This window comes from Selaginella moellendorffii, unplaced genomic scaffold, assembly GCF_000143415.4.
Source record: "Selaginella moellendorffii unplaced genomic scaffold, v1.0 SELMOscaffold_58, whole genome shotgun sequence".
Lineage (NCBI taxonomy): Eukaryota > Viridiplantae > Streptophyta > Lycopodiopsida > Selaginellales > Selaginellaceae > Selaginella > Selaginella moellendorffii.
The window spans coordinates 488,663-504,165 of record NW_003314319.1 but is presented as its reverse complement, the minus strand read 5'-3'; the positions used below and the strand labels follow the sequence as shown (position 1 = coordinate 504,165).

Genomic DNA, 15,503 nt, shown 5'->3' with positions numbered 1-15,503 from the left:
ACGGGCTCGATGCTCTACCGCGCGACGATGCCCTTTGTTTTCTGGGGTGGAAACAAGGTGTAGTGCGTTTGGATGACAAAACGATGCAAAGCATACGGTGGACGGACCATCGCGAAAAGAATATCTCGAGGAAAGCCGACTTAAAGCTAAGATGGAATCTTTTGGTGGTGTCACCCGCGGTACGAAGGAATCCCCGAGCAAAAGATCCGAGGTTTGATTCCCAGGAAGATTATGCTTGAATGGATTTGCTGCTTTTTCGTCAATGGTTTGGAGAATCTCGCTTTGAGTGCGTGTCCTCTGCGCCATCGCAAAAGAATTTCCACAGCCAAGTTGGGAGGAGAAATTTCCGCGAGGAAGCAAAGAGCCTGGAAAATTCTAGTATGTTCCAAGTGGCGGCGAAGGCGGCCACGTCATTGACTTGGTTTGGCCGGTAAGTTTTGTCGGTCGCATCGGAGCCCTTGGATGCCGTCCCCAATCGACGGCGCCTGTTCCATCCTCGCGTATTTATAAACGGTGCGTCCATGCCCCAACCTCACCAGTTCTTTGATTCATTTTTTAGGGTTTCTTTGATTCTTTGATTTTTAGAGAACGATGCAGATCTTTGTGAAGACTCTCACCGGCAAGACGATCACGCTCGAGGTCGAGAGCTCCGACACGATCGATAATGTTAAGTCGAAGATCCAGGATAAGGAGGGAATTCCTCCGGACCAGCAGCGATTGATCTTTGCCGGCAAGCAGCTCGAGGAGGGGCGCACGCTCGCGGATTACAACATCCAGAAGGAGTCGACCTTGCATCTGGTGCTGCGCCTTCGAGGAGGTATGCAAATCTTCGTCAAGACCCTAACGGGGAAGACGATTACGCTCGAGGTGGAGAGCTCCGACACAATTGACAACGTGAAGACCAAGATCCAGGACAAGGAAGGCATTCCTCCGGACCAGCAGCGTTTGATCTTTGCGGGCAAGCAGCTAGAAGATGGCCGGACTCTGGCCGACTACAACATCCAGAAGGAATCCACGCTCCATTTGGTCCTTCGTCTTCGCGGGGGTATGCAAATCTTCGTCAAGACCTTGACGGGGAAGACGATCACGCTCGAGGTGGAGAGCTCCGACACAATTGACAACGTGAAGACCAAGATCCAGGACAAGGAAGGCATTCCTCCGGACCAGCAGCGTTTGATCTTTGCGGGCAAGCAGCTAGAAGATGGCCGGACTCTGGCCGACTACAACATCCAGAAGGAGTCGACGCTCCATTTGGTCCTTCGCCTTCGTGGAGGTATGCAAATTTTCGTCAAGACCCTCACAGGGAAGACGATCACCTTGGAGGTGGAGAGCTCGGACACGATCGACAACGTGAAGACCAAGATCCAGGACAAGGAAGGCATCCCCCCGGACCAGCAGCGATTGATCTTCGCAGGCAAGCAGCTTGAGGACGGCCGCACTCTTGCGGACTACAACATCCAAAAGGAGTCTACGCTTCACCTGGTTTTGCGTCTCCGTGGTGGCATGCAAATCTTCGTGAAGACTCTCACTGGCAAGACGATCACCTTGGAGGTAGAGAGCTCCGACACGATTGACAACGTTAAGACCAAGATCCAGGACAAGGAGGGCATTCCACCGGACCAGCAGAGGCTCATCTTCGCTGGCAAGCAGCTCGAGGATGGCCGGACTCTTGCTGATTACAACATCCAGAAGGAGTCGACGCTCCATTTGGTTCTGCGTCTTCGTGGAGGGCAGTGAAAAGTTTGCTTGTATTCACAATTCCTTGACTGATTCGAGCAAGGAAGTAGAATAAACTAGATTTCTTCTACACGAATTCTTGAATGGAAGAACAAGCTTGATTTTACACGTCTATCACGACTTGTTCCTTCGTTTTCTTCTTGAATGTCCTGTATCGCTTGTTGTTGATCTTCGTCCTCTCTGGTGGTGGCGGTGGCGATGGCGGTGATTGAGCTGCGGTTTTAGCGGCCTCTTGCTTGGCCAGTTCTTGCTCCTCTTCGGCCTTGGCAAACACATCCTTGAAAACCACTTGGGGAACGTAATAGTTTGTAAACCAAAAGAAGAATATCAACACGGCACTGCCACCCAAAGTAAATATCGCAACGATAAGGCTGATATTTTTTCTGGTGCTTCGTCGTTTGTTTACCTGATGGCCACAAACTGGAAAATATCGCCCGGATCAGTCCAGTCGAGCCTGTCGATCTTGTCCACGGGCGCTCCGATTTGAGCTCCATCCTGCGTCTGCTCGGGCGATGGAATGGGCCTCTTCTCCCCAGGTTTCCTGTGAAATGGCGATGTCTCGGGCGGCAATTCCTCCACTTCAAATTTGAACGTGAGCCCGACCGGAGTCACGAGATCTGGGGCGAAACCGTGCATCACGGTTGCTGCCCGGGCCCTGCGATCTCGAGAAACCCGAAATTTGCGAGACATGCGCGGCGCCCAAGCCGCATTGCAAGCTGCCAACGCCATAGCTCGCAAGAACCCTAATTCCCGAAAATAGATAGCTTAAAAAATCACACTCCTTTTTCGTAAAAGTATCAACCTTTTATCCAGCAACTTGCGACGGTGACAGCTGTAGGAGGAAATCTGGGCCGTTGAAATAGGATAAAGCGTGAATATACTCGGCTGTTTGGGGTTCGAATCCCCGCCAAAATTGGGGAAATATCTCCAAGTAGGGCTGTGACACGGGGTGGCGGCAGACGGATCCCGGCCGTCGCTCCGCCGGATCAAACGGACGTTGCGGTGCCGCTGGGACTGGCTGTTGGATGCGCGCCACGTGCCCACCCTGGGCCAATCGCCGCGGTCCACTGGAATTTCCCTCTATCCTTGTGCTGTTTTGTGTTCCATCTCTCTCTCTCTCCCTGTCTCTCCCGGAGCTTGGGAAGGCCAGGGGCGCGGAGGCTTTAGGGTTTAGTTAGGGCCTTATGCCGCTGGCTCGCACGGCGCTGGAGGAGGAGACGGCGTAGAGGCGCGCGGCCCTCCACGGCGCGGAAGCTTTCCAAGGTTCTTGTTTTTCTCTCAAGGCGAGGCTAGGGTTCTTCCGCCAGGAAATATGCAGGCGCCGGCGCCTCACGCTCCCCCGGAAGCTCAATCTCCGCAGCAGCAGCAGCACCAGGGTCCGCCGCCGCCGCCGCCAGCGCAGCCGCCGACGCAGCAGGCATGGATGCCGCCACAGCTGGGGATTTCACAGGCCGGGATTCTACCGCCACAGCAAGAAATGCTGCCGCCGGTGAGCGTCATGCTGCCTCCTCTCAAGCAGGGCCAGGCTCACAGCCCCGGGCACGCCAACGGGGAGCTCAAGACGCTCTGGGTGGGCGATCTCCAGTACTGGATGGACGAGGGCTACCTCTATAGCTGCTTTGCTCACACTTCCGAGGTAAGAGAGGCTCTTTTTCTTGCAATGTGCATTGACAGTGCTTGCATTGTTCTCTTTCGTTTTTTCACGTTCCATGCCTTGCTTGGCTTGTGTTTTTAAATCCTTTTCTCTCTTTGGTTGGCATTTAGGTACAAGTTGCCAAAGTCATACGCAATAAGCAGACTGGATATTCAGAGGGTTACGGTTTTGTTGAGTTTACCAACCATAGCACTGCAGAGAAAGTCCTTCAGTCTTTTAATGGTACTCAAATGCCTTCGACAGATATAGCCTTCCGCCTCAACTGGGCCTGTTTTGGGATCGGGGAGAGAAGGCCAGACCAGGGTCCGGACTTCTCCATCTTCGTGGGGGACCTCGCGCCGGATGTCACAGATTACATGCTGCAGGAAACGTTTCAAAGCCGCTACTCGTCTGTCAAGGGTGCAAAGGTGGTGATGGATACTACAACCGCTCGCTCCAAGGGCTATGGCTTTGTGAGGTTTGGGGACGAAGCCGAGAAGATGAGGGCCATGACAGAAATGGCGGGTGTGTACTGCTCGACTCGTCCCATGAGGATTAGTACTGCAACACCTAAGAAATCTTTAGCAACGATTCCACCGAAAGGTTTGTTTTTTTTTATGTTTCTTATCAACTTTTTCTTTCATGTCATTGTATTCGCTTCTTTTCTTTCTGACGGAAACTCCTTAACAGTTTTCTACCCGAGTCAAAATTTTGGAGTTCCACCTCTAACTGACAATGACCCATCTAACACTACGGTAACACTCTTTCAATTAGCTTGTTGCGATGACTTCAAACTTTACTCCTCCTGAAGGTTTTCGTCGGTGGACTGGACCACAGTGTCAAAGATGAAGATTTGAAGCAGGTTTTCTCTCAATTTGGGGATATACAGTACGTCAAGATCCCTGCTGGTAAAAACTGTGGTTTTGTCCAGTTTTACACTAGGTAATTGTCTTCTGTTTTTTTTTTGTCGTTCACAAGTTTAACATGTGATTGTGGTGTAGGGCGAGTGCTGAAGAAGCCTTACAAAAACTTCATGGCTCGACTATAGGACAGCAAACGATTCGTTTATCATGGGGCAGAAGTCCTGCAAACAAACAGGTAAGCCGCGGAGGCTCTTAATTATCTGGTTCTGATACTTCTTTGTCACCAGCGACCACTCCAGCCATGGGGACAGCAGGTCCAGCCAGAGTTTAACCAATGGAACGGTCCTTACTACGGCTATGGGCAAGGATACGAATGCTACGGCTTTGCCCCTCCGCCACAAGATCCTGGAGCCTATGCCTACGGCAATTTTCCACAGGCGTATGGAACGTATCCCCAGCAGGTTAGCTGATTCACGCAGCTAAATTCTTGCATACTCCGCCAACTGGATCAAAGGCACATACACAGACGCATCAAGAAACTGGAGCTCGAGGGCATCAATGGGATGGGTACAGTGCTCTCTTTTTTTTTTTTTCCTTATCATTCGGGGCGGAGGTGATAGATTTAGCTTAGCAGTGGAGGGTGTGCTTGTAGGAGGTAGCTTTTGTTGCTTGGTTTGATTCAGACTAGTTGTAGTCCATGTATTTGCATCTCTTTGTAAATGGCAGCAGTCATTCTAATAGACTTAACCTTTGCATTAAGGAGCTGGTGTCTTTGTGTTTGTGACATGTTGAGGCAGCAGCAGAGCAGGAGAACGAGGTACGGTACCTTGTTTTTGTGTATCTATCGGGATACTAACGCACGCTTTTCTCTTCTCATTGCGTGCAGTGTACTCGTGGATACAAGGTTAAACGAGCGCGGGTTGGTTATCGTTTAATTTATTTTCAAGTTGTGTTGTCGATGTGTTTTTTATCTTGTTCACGCGAAACAACTGCTGATAAGTTTGTGTTTGTTTTGGCGTGAGGTACTTCCGCCGGCGACGTTTGCTCAAATCATGGCGAGTCTAGTTTCCTGGTGTGCTCTGGGGCGTTTGATTGCTTTATTCATTTCTTGTGGTTGTGTTTGTAGAGACGTGGAGAGCTACTAGTAATTTTCGTCACTCAGGCAGCAGCGGTGCAGCAGTGAAAGAGGTAGTGACTTTGTGTATCTATTGAGATCGCAACACTATCCTTTTTTCTTGCGTGCAGGCTTCTGCATACTCGACAGCAACATATTTGTGGTTTGGATCACCTAGATCAATGTAAGAGCAAGTGCGCGCGTGATGATTGCTCTAACTGTGTCATTACTAGACATTTTAAAGTTTCTGCTTCATCGCAGGATAGGTACCTCTCTCACAACCGGTCTTTTCCGTTCTTTTAGTTTCTGTTTGTTTTACTTGCACCTCACCGCTTCTGCATACTGAGTTGAATGTGACAGAAAAAGTTGCCAGAAAGAGAGGAAGAGAGAGCGGGAGAGAAAGGAAACTAATGAATGATTAAAACTAACACCGCCTTCGTCCGTTTCTGGCTTTGCAGCGGTCGCTCAGTTGTCTTTGCCTGACGTATTTGGGAACGTCAGGCCTTTGCATTTTCCGTTACAGGCGAAACTCCTGGACGAGCTACAGAAAGGTGGGTTTAATCTTTTTCCCGGTGTATGTATATGTATGTTTCATTTACGTGTGACGTCGCTAACTTGGTCTGCGAAACAGGTACTGGCTTTGCAGTGCGCAGACACACCCAGCCTTTCATCATGGGAAGTTGGTCTTTTTCGAAGGCCTCGCTCTTCCTAGACTGTAAGATTTGTTTTTTGCTTGCTTTAGTTTCCTTTCAGAGAGAAAGAGAGAGTGAGAGGGATTCGGGATGGACAACTAGTGCTTCTGCCTGTGAAGTCTTCTTCAGCTTGCTTGCAGTGCAGTAGAGACAGTGTGGAAAGAATGGCCAAGTTGCATCATCTGCAGCTATTTCTAAGTTTCTTTTCCCGCTTCTCTCTCCATCAGTCCGTCAGTGCATTGTATTTTCCTGTACTAACGACGTTCGTTGCTGGTTGTTGGATTCCAGATATACGTTGTGGAGACATGGAAACATGTATAGGCATACCTCACAGCTTTAAACACCGTTGCTGTAAAGTCCGGAGTCCAGGGTAAGGAACACAAAGGAACAGGCTTTTCTTCGTGCATTGCTCGGGTCTAGCGCTACCAGGTTAGATAAAGCAGCCTTTTCCTCCTGGTTGCTATTGATCATCGCCACCTCGGGAAGTAAAGCACCTAGGGGATGTTTGATCGTTTGTCTGGAAGAGAAAGCGTAGCACAGTAGTCGAAGGACAGTGGCACGGCACGGCACGGCACGGCATGGGAGGATTTGGCTTGGGATTTGATACTTGCTCCAAGTTTGACTTGCATCTGTAAGTATCTAGAGGTACTTATTAAGTCTGTGTCTTCCATCTTGCAGGTGTGTCTCAAACGAATTCGAGTATGATTAAGAATGATGGAGGCCCTGAGAGAGAGATTGAGCATCGAGGGGGAACAAATAAAGACAAGATGTTTGCACACGGGTATGAGAGTTTTATGTGTTAGATTCTCACTTCTTTCACGCTTTGTCCTTTGGTATTATAACAGAAAGTTCCAGCCACCTAACAGCGGTGGCAAAGGAGCACCGATGATCAAAGAGACGAGCTGTTGTTCCGTCCGTCCTTGTTGTTCCGTCCGTCCTTCTCGTCCCTCTGCGAGAAAAGAATAAGAGAACGAGCTGAGCCACGCACACACACAGAGGTAAGCAGACTACACACCACCACCTACTTAGCTGATCTCGATTGATTGACAATATCTTTCTTTCTCCATGGGACTTGGCAGCAGCAGAGGGCATCGATCAGCATTGGCTATTTATATTACATACGACGGACGAACATACCAATCAATCAATCAATCAGGCAACAGTGGCGAGCAGCAGCAACAGCAACAGCACAGGTCTTTCGGAATTGAAAAGACTTTCTCTCGCTGATATTTTTCTTTGTTCTTCTCAGGGTCAAGAACGAAAAAATCAAGCCAAAGAAAAGGAGGACAACTTACAACTTTAACTCGCAGAGGTGCAAGTCAATGAAACGCTGGGGGATCACGATATCTCTAGGATCCAATCTATCTTCTCTTAAATGTGGAGAGGTGCTACTATAGTCAAAGGATATTCCGACCGCGACAGAGCTCATGAATAACAAAGATTCGCTTGTTCGCTTCTCAGGGGTCGCCGTCTCCGGCAGCGGCCAGACGTGGTCCCCGCAACAGCGACCGCGACAGCGACAGCGACGAACAACAATACAAACGCCACCAACAAAAGGGGGAGGGGTCGCGGGATCGATCCGGGACCAGGCCGGGAGAGAGACAAGGAAGCTACCATAGACAAAAGGAGATAAACACACAAAGAGAGGGATTTCTACTTTACTTTTGGCAGGGAGAAGGCAGCCAAGAAACATATCACTGTCACGAGCGAAAGAGTTGCGTGTCCCAAGTTTGGTTCTTTGGAGTGGTAATGTTGCTGGTGTTGTGACATCTCAACAATCACAGGTCACACTTGGCAGCCAAACAACAAGGCACTCAAGGCAAAGCAAGCGTTTCTATTACTATTAAGCAAGCCAAGCTTTCACCTTGTTTTAAAAGATCAAACTTTTCTCCTAAAGAAGATCATTACCGAGATCCCGTGTTGTTCTGACCCGTTCTTGGCCGGGAGTATAAATTGCCTGGGTGTGGGGCTTCTCTCCTTCTTTCTTATCTTTCTTCCTTGTCTCGTTGTTTTTGGTTTTTTTTTTTTTTTGTGCCGCTGCGGGGTCAATTGGTTGGTTAGAAAACGGCGACAATCGCACCACCGCGGATGTGGAATGAGGACTAACTCTTCTCTCCCTTCTTCCCTCATTTCCTAGCAGCAACAACCGAAAGGAAAAAAAAAAAATTCAGAACTAAAGAAATATATACAAGAGGAAAGAAGAAAAACCAAAAGGAATAGTACCTGCCTGTTGTTCTTGCTTCGATGCTTCGATGCTCCAGAAATTCCCTTCGCTTTTCTCTCACCGGCGCATTATAATCAGTAGGTAGTCGGATGGAGATTTGCGATCAAAGTACTCTTCTTGCTCGCCCCTGGCTTGTCGACGCTGATCGAGCCGGGAAGATGAATAACTGCTTTTGCTGTTGAGTGATCCGTGTCAGTCTTTCCTTCTCTTCTGGCGGTGAAGCGTCGCCGCCACGAGCGACAGTCACTGTTGAATCTCACGAGCAGCAGCATCTGGAGAGGTTCTTAAATTTCTTCCATCCTGTCCTCCATCCAATTCAGAGCTTTGATGGCAGAGAGCTCCTTCTTTCCCGGCCGCCAGGAATCGTCGTCCACTAAGTCGTATGGAGGCTTGGGCCTGCTCACAGCGGCAGCGGTAGCTGATCACAGCCAAAGTAGTCACCAAAGCAGCAGCTCCAACGAGGATGACAGAGGAGATGATCGGAGGAGCTCAAAGCGGAAGAAAGGATATCTCAACCAGGATGACGAGGATCAAGACGACGACGATGGGGACGAAGACGACGAAGAAGAAGAAGCTGGCGGTGTCGAGGACGCTGAGTCGCTGGAAGAGCCGGAGGATAAGTTGAGGCTGGTTTCGGGAGGAGCTGGGGCCGATCATGAGAGCGAGGGAAATTTTTCCAGAGTTGTCTATCCCCGGGGTCATTGGCGGCCTGCCGAGGATGATAAGCTCAAGCAGCTGGTTGCTCTCCATGGCCCCCAGAATTGGAACGTAATCGCGGAGAATTTGCACGGGCGATCAGGTACGATACACAATCTTTCTGCATCCCCCGGGGATATCATCAATCTTCTCCCGTTTCTCCGTTTCACGATATCCCAGTTTGCATCACTGCATCGCTCCAAAAGATCATCTCTTTGCACTGACCGCTGGAGAATTCGGACTCCCCGAAAGTCATCGTTGCTAGAGACATGCGGACCCGACTGGCTGACCATCATCTGATATCTGTCTGTGCAGGAAAGAGCTGCAGGCTTCGATGGTTTAACCAGCTGGACCCGAGGATCAACCGGCGCCCCTTCAGCGAAGAAGAAGAGGACCGGCTCATGGCTGCCCATCAAATCCACGGCAACAAGTGGGCTCTCATTGCCAGGCTCTTCCCAGGTAGAACTGACAACGCCGTCAAGAACCACTGGCACGTTATAATGGCGAGGAAGCTCCGGGAGAAGTCGAGGAGCTCGTCGAGCAGCAGCAGCATCACTAGAGCTAGAAAGTCCCAATTCCCGACGTCCCTGGCGCGCAGAACGTCTTCCAAAAAGGCCTTTCCCTCCGGCGGACAGACTGTGGCTCAGTCCCTCACTGCCTGGATCCACAAGTACTCCATCATTGCCTCGTCTTCTTCAGCAGCAGATAGCGGGTGCTACAACTTTGGTGGCAATACTTCTCACGATCACGGTGTCGACAACAGTTTCTATCACCACCAGGCCGCGGCAAACAGGGAATTCTCCAAGCTCAAAGGACTCCTCTCTCTGTGCCCTCCTCAAGTGGATTCTTACAAGTATCCAAAAGCCTTTCCTGGAGGTACAAACAGCTCGCTTAGTGCAACACCGACAAAAGGAAACAACTTACCAAAGATACGTGCGTATGCGGCAGAAAGGAGAGCATGCCCACCGCTTTTAGCTGGATTTGAATTCCCTGACGTTCGGGAAGAAATGGAGACTTCTAATAGCAGTGTTTTCATGAGCCAACAGCCGGAAGCAAGCGCTTACAAGCTCCAAGATCGAAGTTTTTTCTCACATAACGTATCTTCCACCGCCAACTTCGTCCACGATAGGAAAAGGATTGCAAACTCTGACACCAGTGACCTGAGTACTGCGTTGCGGTTGGGAAGACATTCCCTCGACCACCAGCAGCAACAGCACCAGCTTCAACAGCAGCACCAACAGCAGCACCAGCAACACCAGCAGCAGCAAGTTTCAGGTGAAACGGCTTTCTATGACTTCCTTGGAGTAGGAGTTTCCTAAAAACCTTTCCTGCATCCGCACTTCTGCAACGTGTCAAAGTTGGCATATGAAACGCTAACAAAATATCTAACATGTGACAGCAATCCACAAACAACTCTGGAATGCAAGAAGCACAATCCAGCATACTGTGTTGACATATACAATCATAAGGAAGAAGATGAAGAAGAAGAAAAGGTAGCAGCCAGCACTCACTGCGAGGAAAAAGCTTTTGCGTTGGTCGTTGTCCAGAGGATCAAAATCGTCGCGAAAAAAAACTGTGAAGCCGGCCGAATTTGCATCTAGTATCTGTAAAGTTGTCGGGGAACTCGCTGATTCTCTTCCGCGAGAATTATCGAAATAGAGTACTTTAATCAATCACCTGTTTGTATATATATCGTTGTCGCAATGAATACCCTTCTCTCCACGCCAGAAGAAAAAATAAAGCATTGCCGTGGACGCAATGGTTTCTCTCCAGGCTATCTGTTGATTATGGAACTCAGCCACGAGCAAAGAAAATTCAAAAGTACCTTTACCCGCGAAGAATAACGGAATATGCAGCGATGTCAACGGAATGTGCGAAAACTCCCGCTAGAAATTTTTTAAAACTCCCGCCCTAGAGATACCTCCGGTTTTCGGCAAGATTCATGGCGTGGAGCTTGATCCCCTTGATCCTCATCATCCGGCGGATCCTCTCGACGTCCTTGGTCCTCCCCACGGCCGCGTAGATGTGTGTCATTAGAAGATGCGTGGCCGGGCGCATTGGATCCAGCTCGAGCGCTCGATCGGCCGCCCTCTCGCCCCTCTCCACATCCACATGAACCCTACACGCGCCCAGGAGAGTGATCCACGCCACGGCGTCTGGAAAGAAGGGCATGGTGTCGATCAGCTCCTCGCAGTCCCGGATCCTCCCGGCGCGGCCCAGGCAATCCACCAGGCAGCGGTAGTGCTCGATCTGTGGCGCCAGCTCGAAATCCTGGCTGATCCACCGGAAATATTCCCGGGCGTCCTCGACGCGGCCGGCGTGGCTGCACGCCCCCAGCACCTCGAGGAAGATCACGTCGTCGGGCGGGGTTCCATCGAGCGCCATGGTGTGGAAGAGATCCAGGGCGGCGCGGCGCTGGCCGCTGTGCGCGTAGGCGCCGATGAGGCTGCTCCAGCTGATGCCATTGCGATCTGGCATGGAATCGAAGAAGCCCTGCGCGGCGGCGAAATTTCCCCTCCGGACGTGCGCGGCGATGAGGATGTTCGAGGAGACCGAGTTGCGTTCCGGCATCTGCGAGAAGATCTCCATCACGGCCTCGAGCTCGCCGATCTCAGCGTAGGCGGCAATCATCGTGTTCCAGGACACCACCGATCGCTCCGGCATGCGATCAAACATGGAGCGCGCCTCATCGATGAAACCCTCGTTTGCAAACGACGAGAACATGGCCGTCCAGGCGATGACGTTTCGTACTACCAGCCCATCAAAAACGACCTTGGCCTCCTCCAGATGCCCGTTTTGGGCAAATGCAACGATCATGGCGGTGCCACAGATGACGTCCTTGACGGGCACGGTGTCGTACAGCGCCCTCGCCATGTCCACCTCGCCCGCCTCGCCGTACGCCTGGATCATGGAAGTGGCCAGCGCCACGTCGTCGTACGGCAGGCGCTCGTAGTAGCGCCTAGCCTCCTCCAGATGCCCTGAGGCGGCATATCCCTTGGCCATCACCGCCACGGCCCACGACGAGATCTCCGTGAGGCTCTCGAATATTCGTCTTGCCTCCTCCATTCTCCCATTGTGCGCGTACACAGAGAGCATCACGTTGATGCACACTTTGTCCTTCTCGGGAATATCCCGGAACATTCGCTCTGCCGTGTCTAGGTGGCCGTTTAAACCGTACGCCTGGACCATCATCGAGTAAGAGGTTTGGTTGTGTACGGGCATGAGGTCGAAGAGATACTTGGCGTCTTCCAGCCTCCGGCTCTCACCATACCCGCCGACCATGGTATTCCACGCGACTATGGTCTTCTCGGGCATTTTCGAGAACAACCCGGCGGATTCGTCCACGTCACCGGCCTGGAAGTAGGCGGCAATCACCGCCGTCCAGCTCACGACGTCGCGCTCCGGCATCTCCTCGAATAATTCCCTCGACTCCTCCAGATGCCCCCGCTGGGCATGTGCCTGTACCATAGTCGTCCACGTCACCACGTCCTGGATGGGCATGGTATCGAACAGTCGCCGGGCCTCTACCAGGTTGCCTTGCTGGCAGTAGCACAGTATGAGGCTATTCCACGTCACGATATTTCTCTCGGGCATCCTGTCAAAGAGATCTCTCGCGCGGGTGATTTGCCCAGCGTTGGCATATGCGCCGAGCATCGCGGTCCAGGATATAACGTCTTTGTCCCAGCCCTGGTGGAATATTCTCTCGGCCTCTTCCACATCGCCAGACTCCGCGAAAGCCTGGAGCATCGTGTTCCACGTGATTCGATCACACTGGGGCATCTTTTGGAAGAGGATCTTCGCGTCGTCCAGGCGCCCGTTTTGGACGTAGGCCTGGACCATCCCCGTCCAGGTTATCACATTCCGTTGCGGCGCACGGTCGAAGAGATCCTTCGCTTGATCGAGCTCGCCGCTCTGGGCGTAGGCCGTGATCATCGCGTTCCAGGTGACGACGTTCTTGACGGGCGATCGATCGAAGAGGCGCTGGGCGTCGGCGAGGCGGCCGTGATTGGCGTAGGCCTTGATGATGATGTTCCAGGAGAAGGAATTCGGGTCGCGGATGCGATCGAAGACGAGCTGGGCATCGTCGAGGCTGCCGCACTTGCCGTAGGCCTGGATGAGGAGATTGGCGAGGTAGACATTGTCGCGGCCGTCGCGCCCCTTGATCTCGAGGATCTCGCGGTGGACCTTCTGGGCGCCCGCGTAATCCCTGTTGTTGCCGCAGTCTCGGAGGATCTGCGCCTGGGCCTCGAGGAGATCGTTCTTGACGGCGATGTCGACCCTGGTGAGCGGCGATCTCGGGGCCAACTTGGTCTGGAGCGCTTTCCTCGCTAGATGCCCCACCTCGGCGTGATCCGAGAGGGATTCCAGGTAGTGGCGCGGCAGCACAAGCATCAGCTTGCCCTTGTGCTTGCCAAATGACATGCGCGCCTCCGCGAGGCATTCCGGGGCCACCGCCCCAAGCATCAAAAAACCCTAAAACTCCATCCCGCCATTCTTTGTGTTTAAAATTTTAAAATACTTTTCGCGCCAATGGAGTCTACCGCCGTAAATTCTCTTGCCTTGTCGCTGCGTACGTGTAGAAGTGTGAGCGAGGGGAAACGCATCCACAGCCAGATCCAGTCCCTAGGGCACGGCCACGACCGGTATCTTGCGAATCTTCTCATCCAGATGTACGGACGGTTCGCGAGGTCTCAAGAAGCGTACGAAGTCTTTGCTGGGATCAAGCAGCCCAATGTTTACTCGTGGAATATAATGGTCAGTGCGTATGTCCAGTGTGGATTGATCTCGGAAGCTAAATCTATGTTTGATAGGATGCCGGAGCGTGACACTGTCTCGTGGAATGCGATTCTTGCGGCATATGCGCAACAAGGGCTTCTTGGCGAGGCCGAGGAGATCTTTCAAGCTATTCCAAACCCTAACGGAGTGTCGTGGAACACACTTGTCAATGCCTATTGTCAATTTGGAAACATCGAGAGGGCTGCCGAGATCTGGAGCGCAATGCCAAACAAGAACACCGTGTCTACATCCGCAATGGTTCTTGCGTATGCCCAACTCGGGCAACTAAATCTTGCGGAGAGAATCTTTAAATCACTGCCGCAAAAGGATGTTTCGTGCTGGACAGCTCTACTGCTTGGTTACGCTCGTCACGGCCAGATTTCTCTTTGCAAGAGGTTTTTTGATCGAATGGAAGAGCGTGATATAGTTTCCTGGACTGTGATGCTTCAGGCATATGCCCAATCTGGGCATATCGACGCTGCAAAGGATATCTTTTCCAGAATGCCTGAGTGGAATCTAATCTCCTGGAATGCAATGCTTGCGGTATATGCCGAGAACGAGAGCCTGGAATCCATGCTTGCGTTCTTTGAAACCCTAAAAGAGCGAGACATTGTGTCATGGAGCACGGTGCTGGGAGCGTATGCACAAAATCGGCCCGGCAGGCTCCATGACCTCCTAGAGACCGTACCAGAGCTCAACATGGTGGCGACGACCACGGTGGTCCATGGTTTTGGTCAGTACGGAGACGTGGCAAGCGCACGGCTATGGTTTCAACGGATGCCGGAGCTCAACCTGGTTGCGTGGAGTACCATGGTACAGGTATATTCCCAGAATGGCTATGCTGACGAAGCGCGGGAGCTGTTTTCTAGGATGCCAGAGTGGGACGTAATTGCGTGGACGACGATGCTGGCGACAAGTGCCGCGTTTGACACCCTCGATGCCATCAAGGCAATTTTCTTTGACAAGATGCCAGCTTGGAATATGGTGGCGTGGAACACGATGCTCGTGGCGCTCGCCCAGAAGCGCCACGTGGAGGAGGCCCAAAGCCTGCTGGACAGGATGCCGGACAGGGACGTGGTGTCGTACACCACCATGGTGACGGCATATTCGCAGGAGATGGACGTCCTGGGCGCAAAGCACGCGTTCGATTCTATGCCGGAGAGGAATCTGGTATCCTGGAACGCCATGGTGGCCGCATATGCCCTGAATGGCAATGTGATTGGCTGCCGGCGTTTGTTCGACGCGATGCCGTCCAGGGACGTGGTGTCGTGGACGGCTGTGATCACCGCGTTTGCTCATTGTGGCGAGGGCGAGAAAGCCCTCGATCTGTTCTTGGCGATGGCGCTCGAGGGATGCGATCCAAATGAGGTGACATTCCGGAGCGTCTTGAGCGCCTGCGCCTACATCGGCTCCGTGGATCGCAGCAGGGATTTCTTTCTTCTCGTGACAGGGGATTTTGGGATCGCGCCGGGCAGGGATCACTTCGTCTACATGATCGATATCTTCGGCCGTGGCGGGCAGCTGGAGAATGCCGAGGAATTGCTGCGCGCGATGCCGTTTGCGCCGGATGCTCTGGTTTGTAGGGTCTTGCTGGCGTCTTGCCGATCGCATTACGATTTGTGTCGGACAGGGCGGATTGCGGATCGAGCGCTGAGGCTAGATCCTCGCACTGGATCGACGTATGTGCTGCTGGCAAATCTGTCCAAGAGCGTTTTTAAAATGGGAATTGGCGGCATAGTAACTTAGCAGTTCCGAGGTTTGGTTTTAA

The 15,503-nt window shown here is 52.0% G+C and overlaps 6 protein-coding genes across 8 annotated transcripts; 4 read left to right on the top strand and 2 right to left on the bottom strand.

Moving 5' to 3' along the window:
• Positions 1-540: 540 nt before the first annotated feature.
• LOC9654943 (polyubiquitin) lies at positions 541-1,849 on the top strand. The gene has a single exon (XM_002983503.2). It carries the CDS (start codon positions 592-594, stop codon positions 1,735-1,737), a length of 1,146 nt encoding a protein of 381 aa, XP_002983549.1. The 5' UTR covers positions 541-591; the 3' UTR covers positions 1,738-1,849.
• On the bottom strand, positions 1,729-2,598 carry LOC9655108. The gene is made up of 2 exons (XM_002983409.2): positions 2,144-2,598; positions 1,729-2,075 (listed from the first exon to the last, which is right to left on the bottom strand). The coding sequence occupies exons 1-2, from the start codon at positions 2,464-2,466 to the stop codon at positions 1,841-1,843; spliced, it is 558 nt and encodes a 185-aa protein (XP_002983455.1). The 5' UTR covers positions 2,467-2,598; the 3' UTR covers positions 1,729-1,840.
• A 221-nt stretch (positions 2,599-2,819) lies between these two features.
• Positions 2,820-4,992, top strand: LOC9655107 (polyadenylate-binding protein RBP45). The gene is made up of 6 exons (XM_024688657.1): positions 2,820-3,373; positions 3,502-3,973; positions 4,061-4,125; positions 4,182-4,312; positions 4,372-4,468; positions 4,521-4,992. Exons 1-6 carry the CDS (start codon positions 3,050-3,052, stop codon positions 4,701-4,703), a joined length of 1,272 nt encoding a protein of 423 aa, XP_024544425.1. The 5' UTR covers positions 2,820-3,049; the 3' UTR covers positions 4,704-4,992.
• Positions 4,993-8,449: 3,457 nt separating this feature from the next.
• LOC9654942 (transcription factor MYB88) lies at positions 8,450-10,647 on the top strand (the record flags this gene model as incomplete). The annotated part of the gene is made up of 4 exons (XM_002983501.2): positions 8,450-8,543; positions 8,598-9,062; positions 9,275-10,234; positions 10,359-10,647. Coding segments are annotated over 4 exons (1,617 nt in total), but the record flags the coding sequence as incomplete, so codon positions are not given.
• Positions 10,648-10,653: 6 nt separating this feature from the next.
• Positions 10,654-13,445, bottom strand: LOC112351212 (pentatricopeptide repeat-containing protein At1g09410, mitochondrial-like). 2 transcript variants are annotated; one of them, XM_024688653.1, is made up of 2 exons: positions 10,785-13,445; positions 10,654-10,737 (listed from the first exon to the last, which is right to left on the bottom strand). In XM_024688653.1, exon 1 carries the CDS (start codon positions 13,421-13,423, stop codon positions 10,871-10,873), a length of 2,553 nt encoding a protein of 850 aa, XP_024544421.1. In that variant the 5' UTR covers positions 13,424-13,445; the 3' UTR covers positions 10,654-10,737; positions 10,785-10,870. The 2 variants fall into 2 exon arrangements, with proteins under 2 accessions (XP_024544421.1, XP_024544422.1); XM_024688654.1 differs by having other exon boundaries at positions 10,666-10,737; positions 10,791-13,445.
• A 171-nt stretch (positions 13,446-13,616) lies between these two features.
• On the top strand, positions 13,617-15,488 carry LOC112351213 (pentatricopeptide repeat-containing protein At4g02750-like). 2 transcript variants are annotated; one of them, XM_024688656.1, is made up of 3 exons: positions 13,617-13,714; positions 13,771-15,310; positions 15,366-15,488. In XM_024688656.1, the coding sequence occupies exons 2-3, from the start codon at positions 13,772-13,774 to the stop codon at positions 15,387-15,389; spliced, it is 1,563 nt and encodes a 520-aa protein (XP_024544424.1). In that variant the 5' UTR covers positions 13,617-13,714; position 13,771; the 3' UTR covers positions 15,390-15,488. The 2 variants fall into 2 exon arrangements, with proteins under 2 accessions (XP_024544424.1, XP_024544423.1); XM_024688655.1 differs by having other exon boundaries at positions 13,771-15,488.
• Positions 15,489-15,503: the final 15 nt, after the last annotated feature.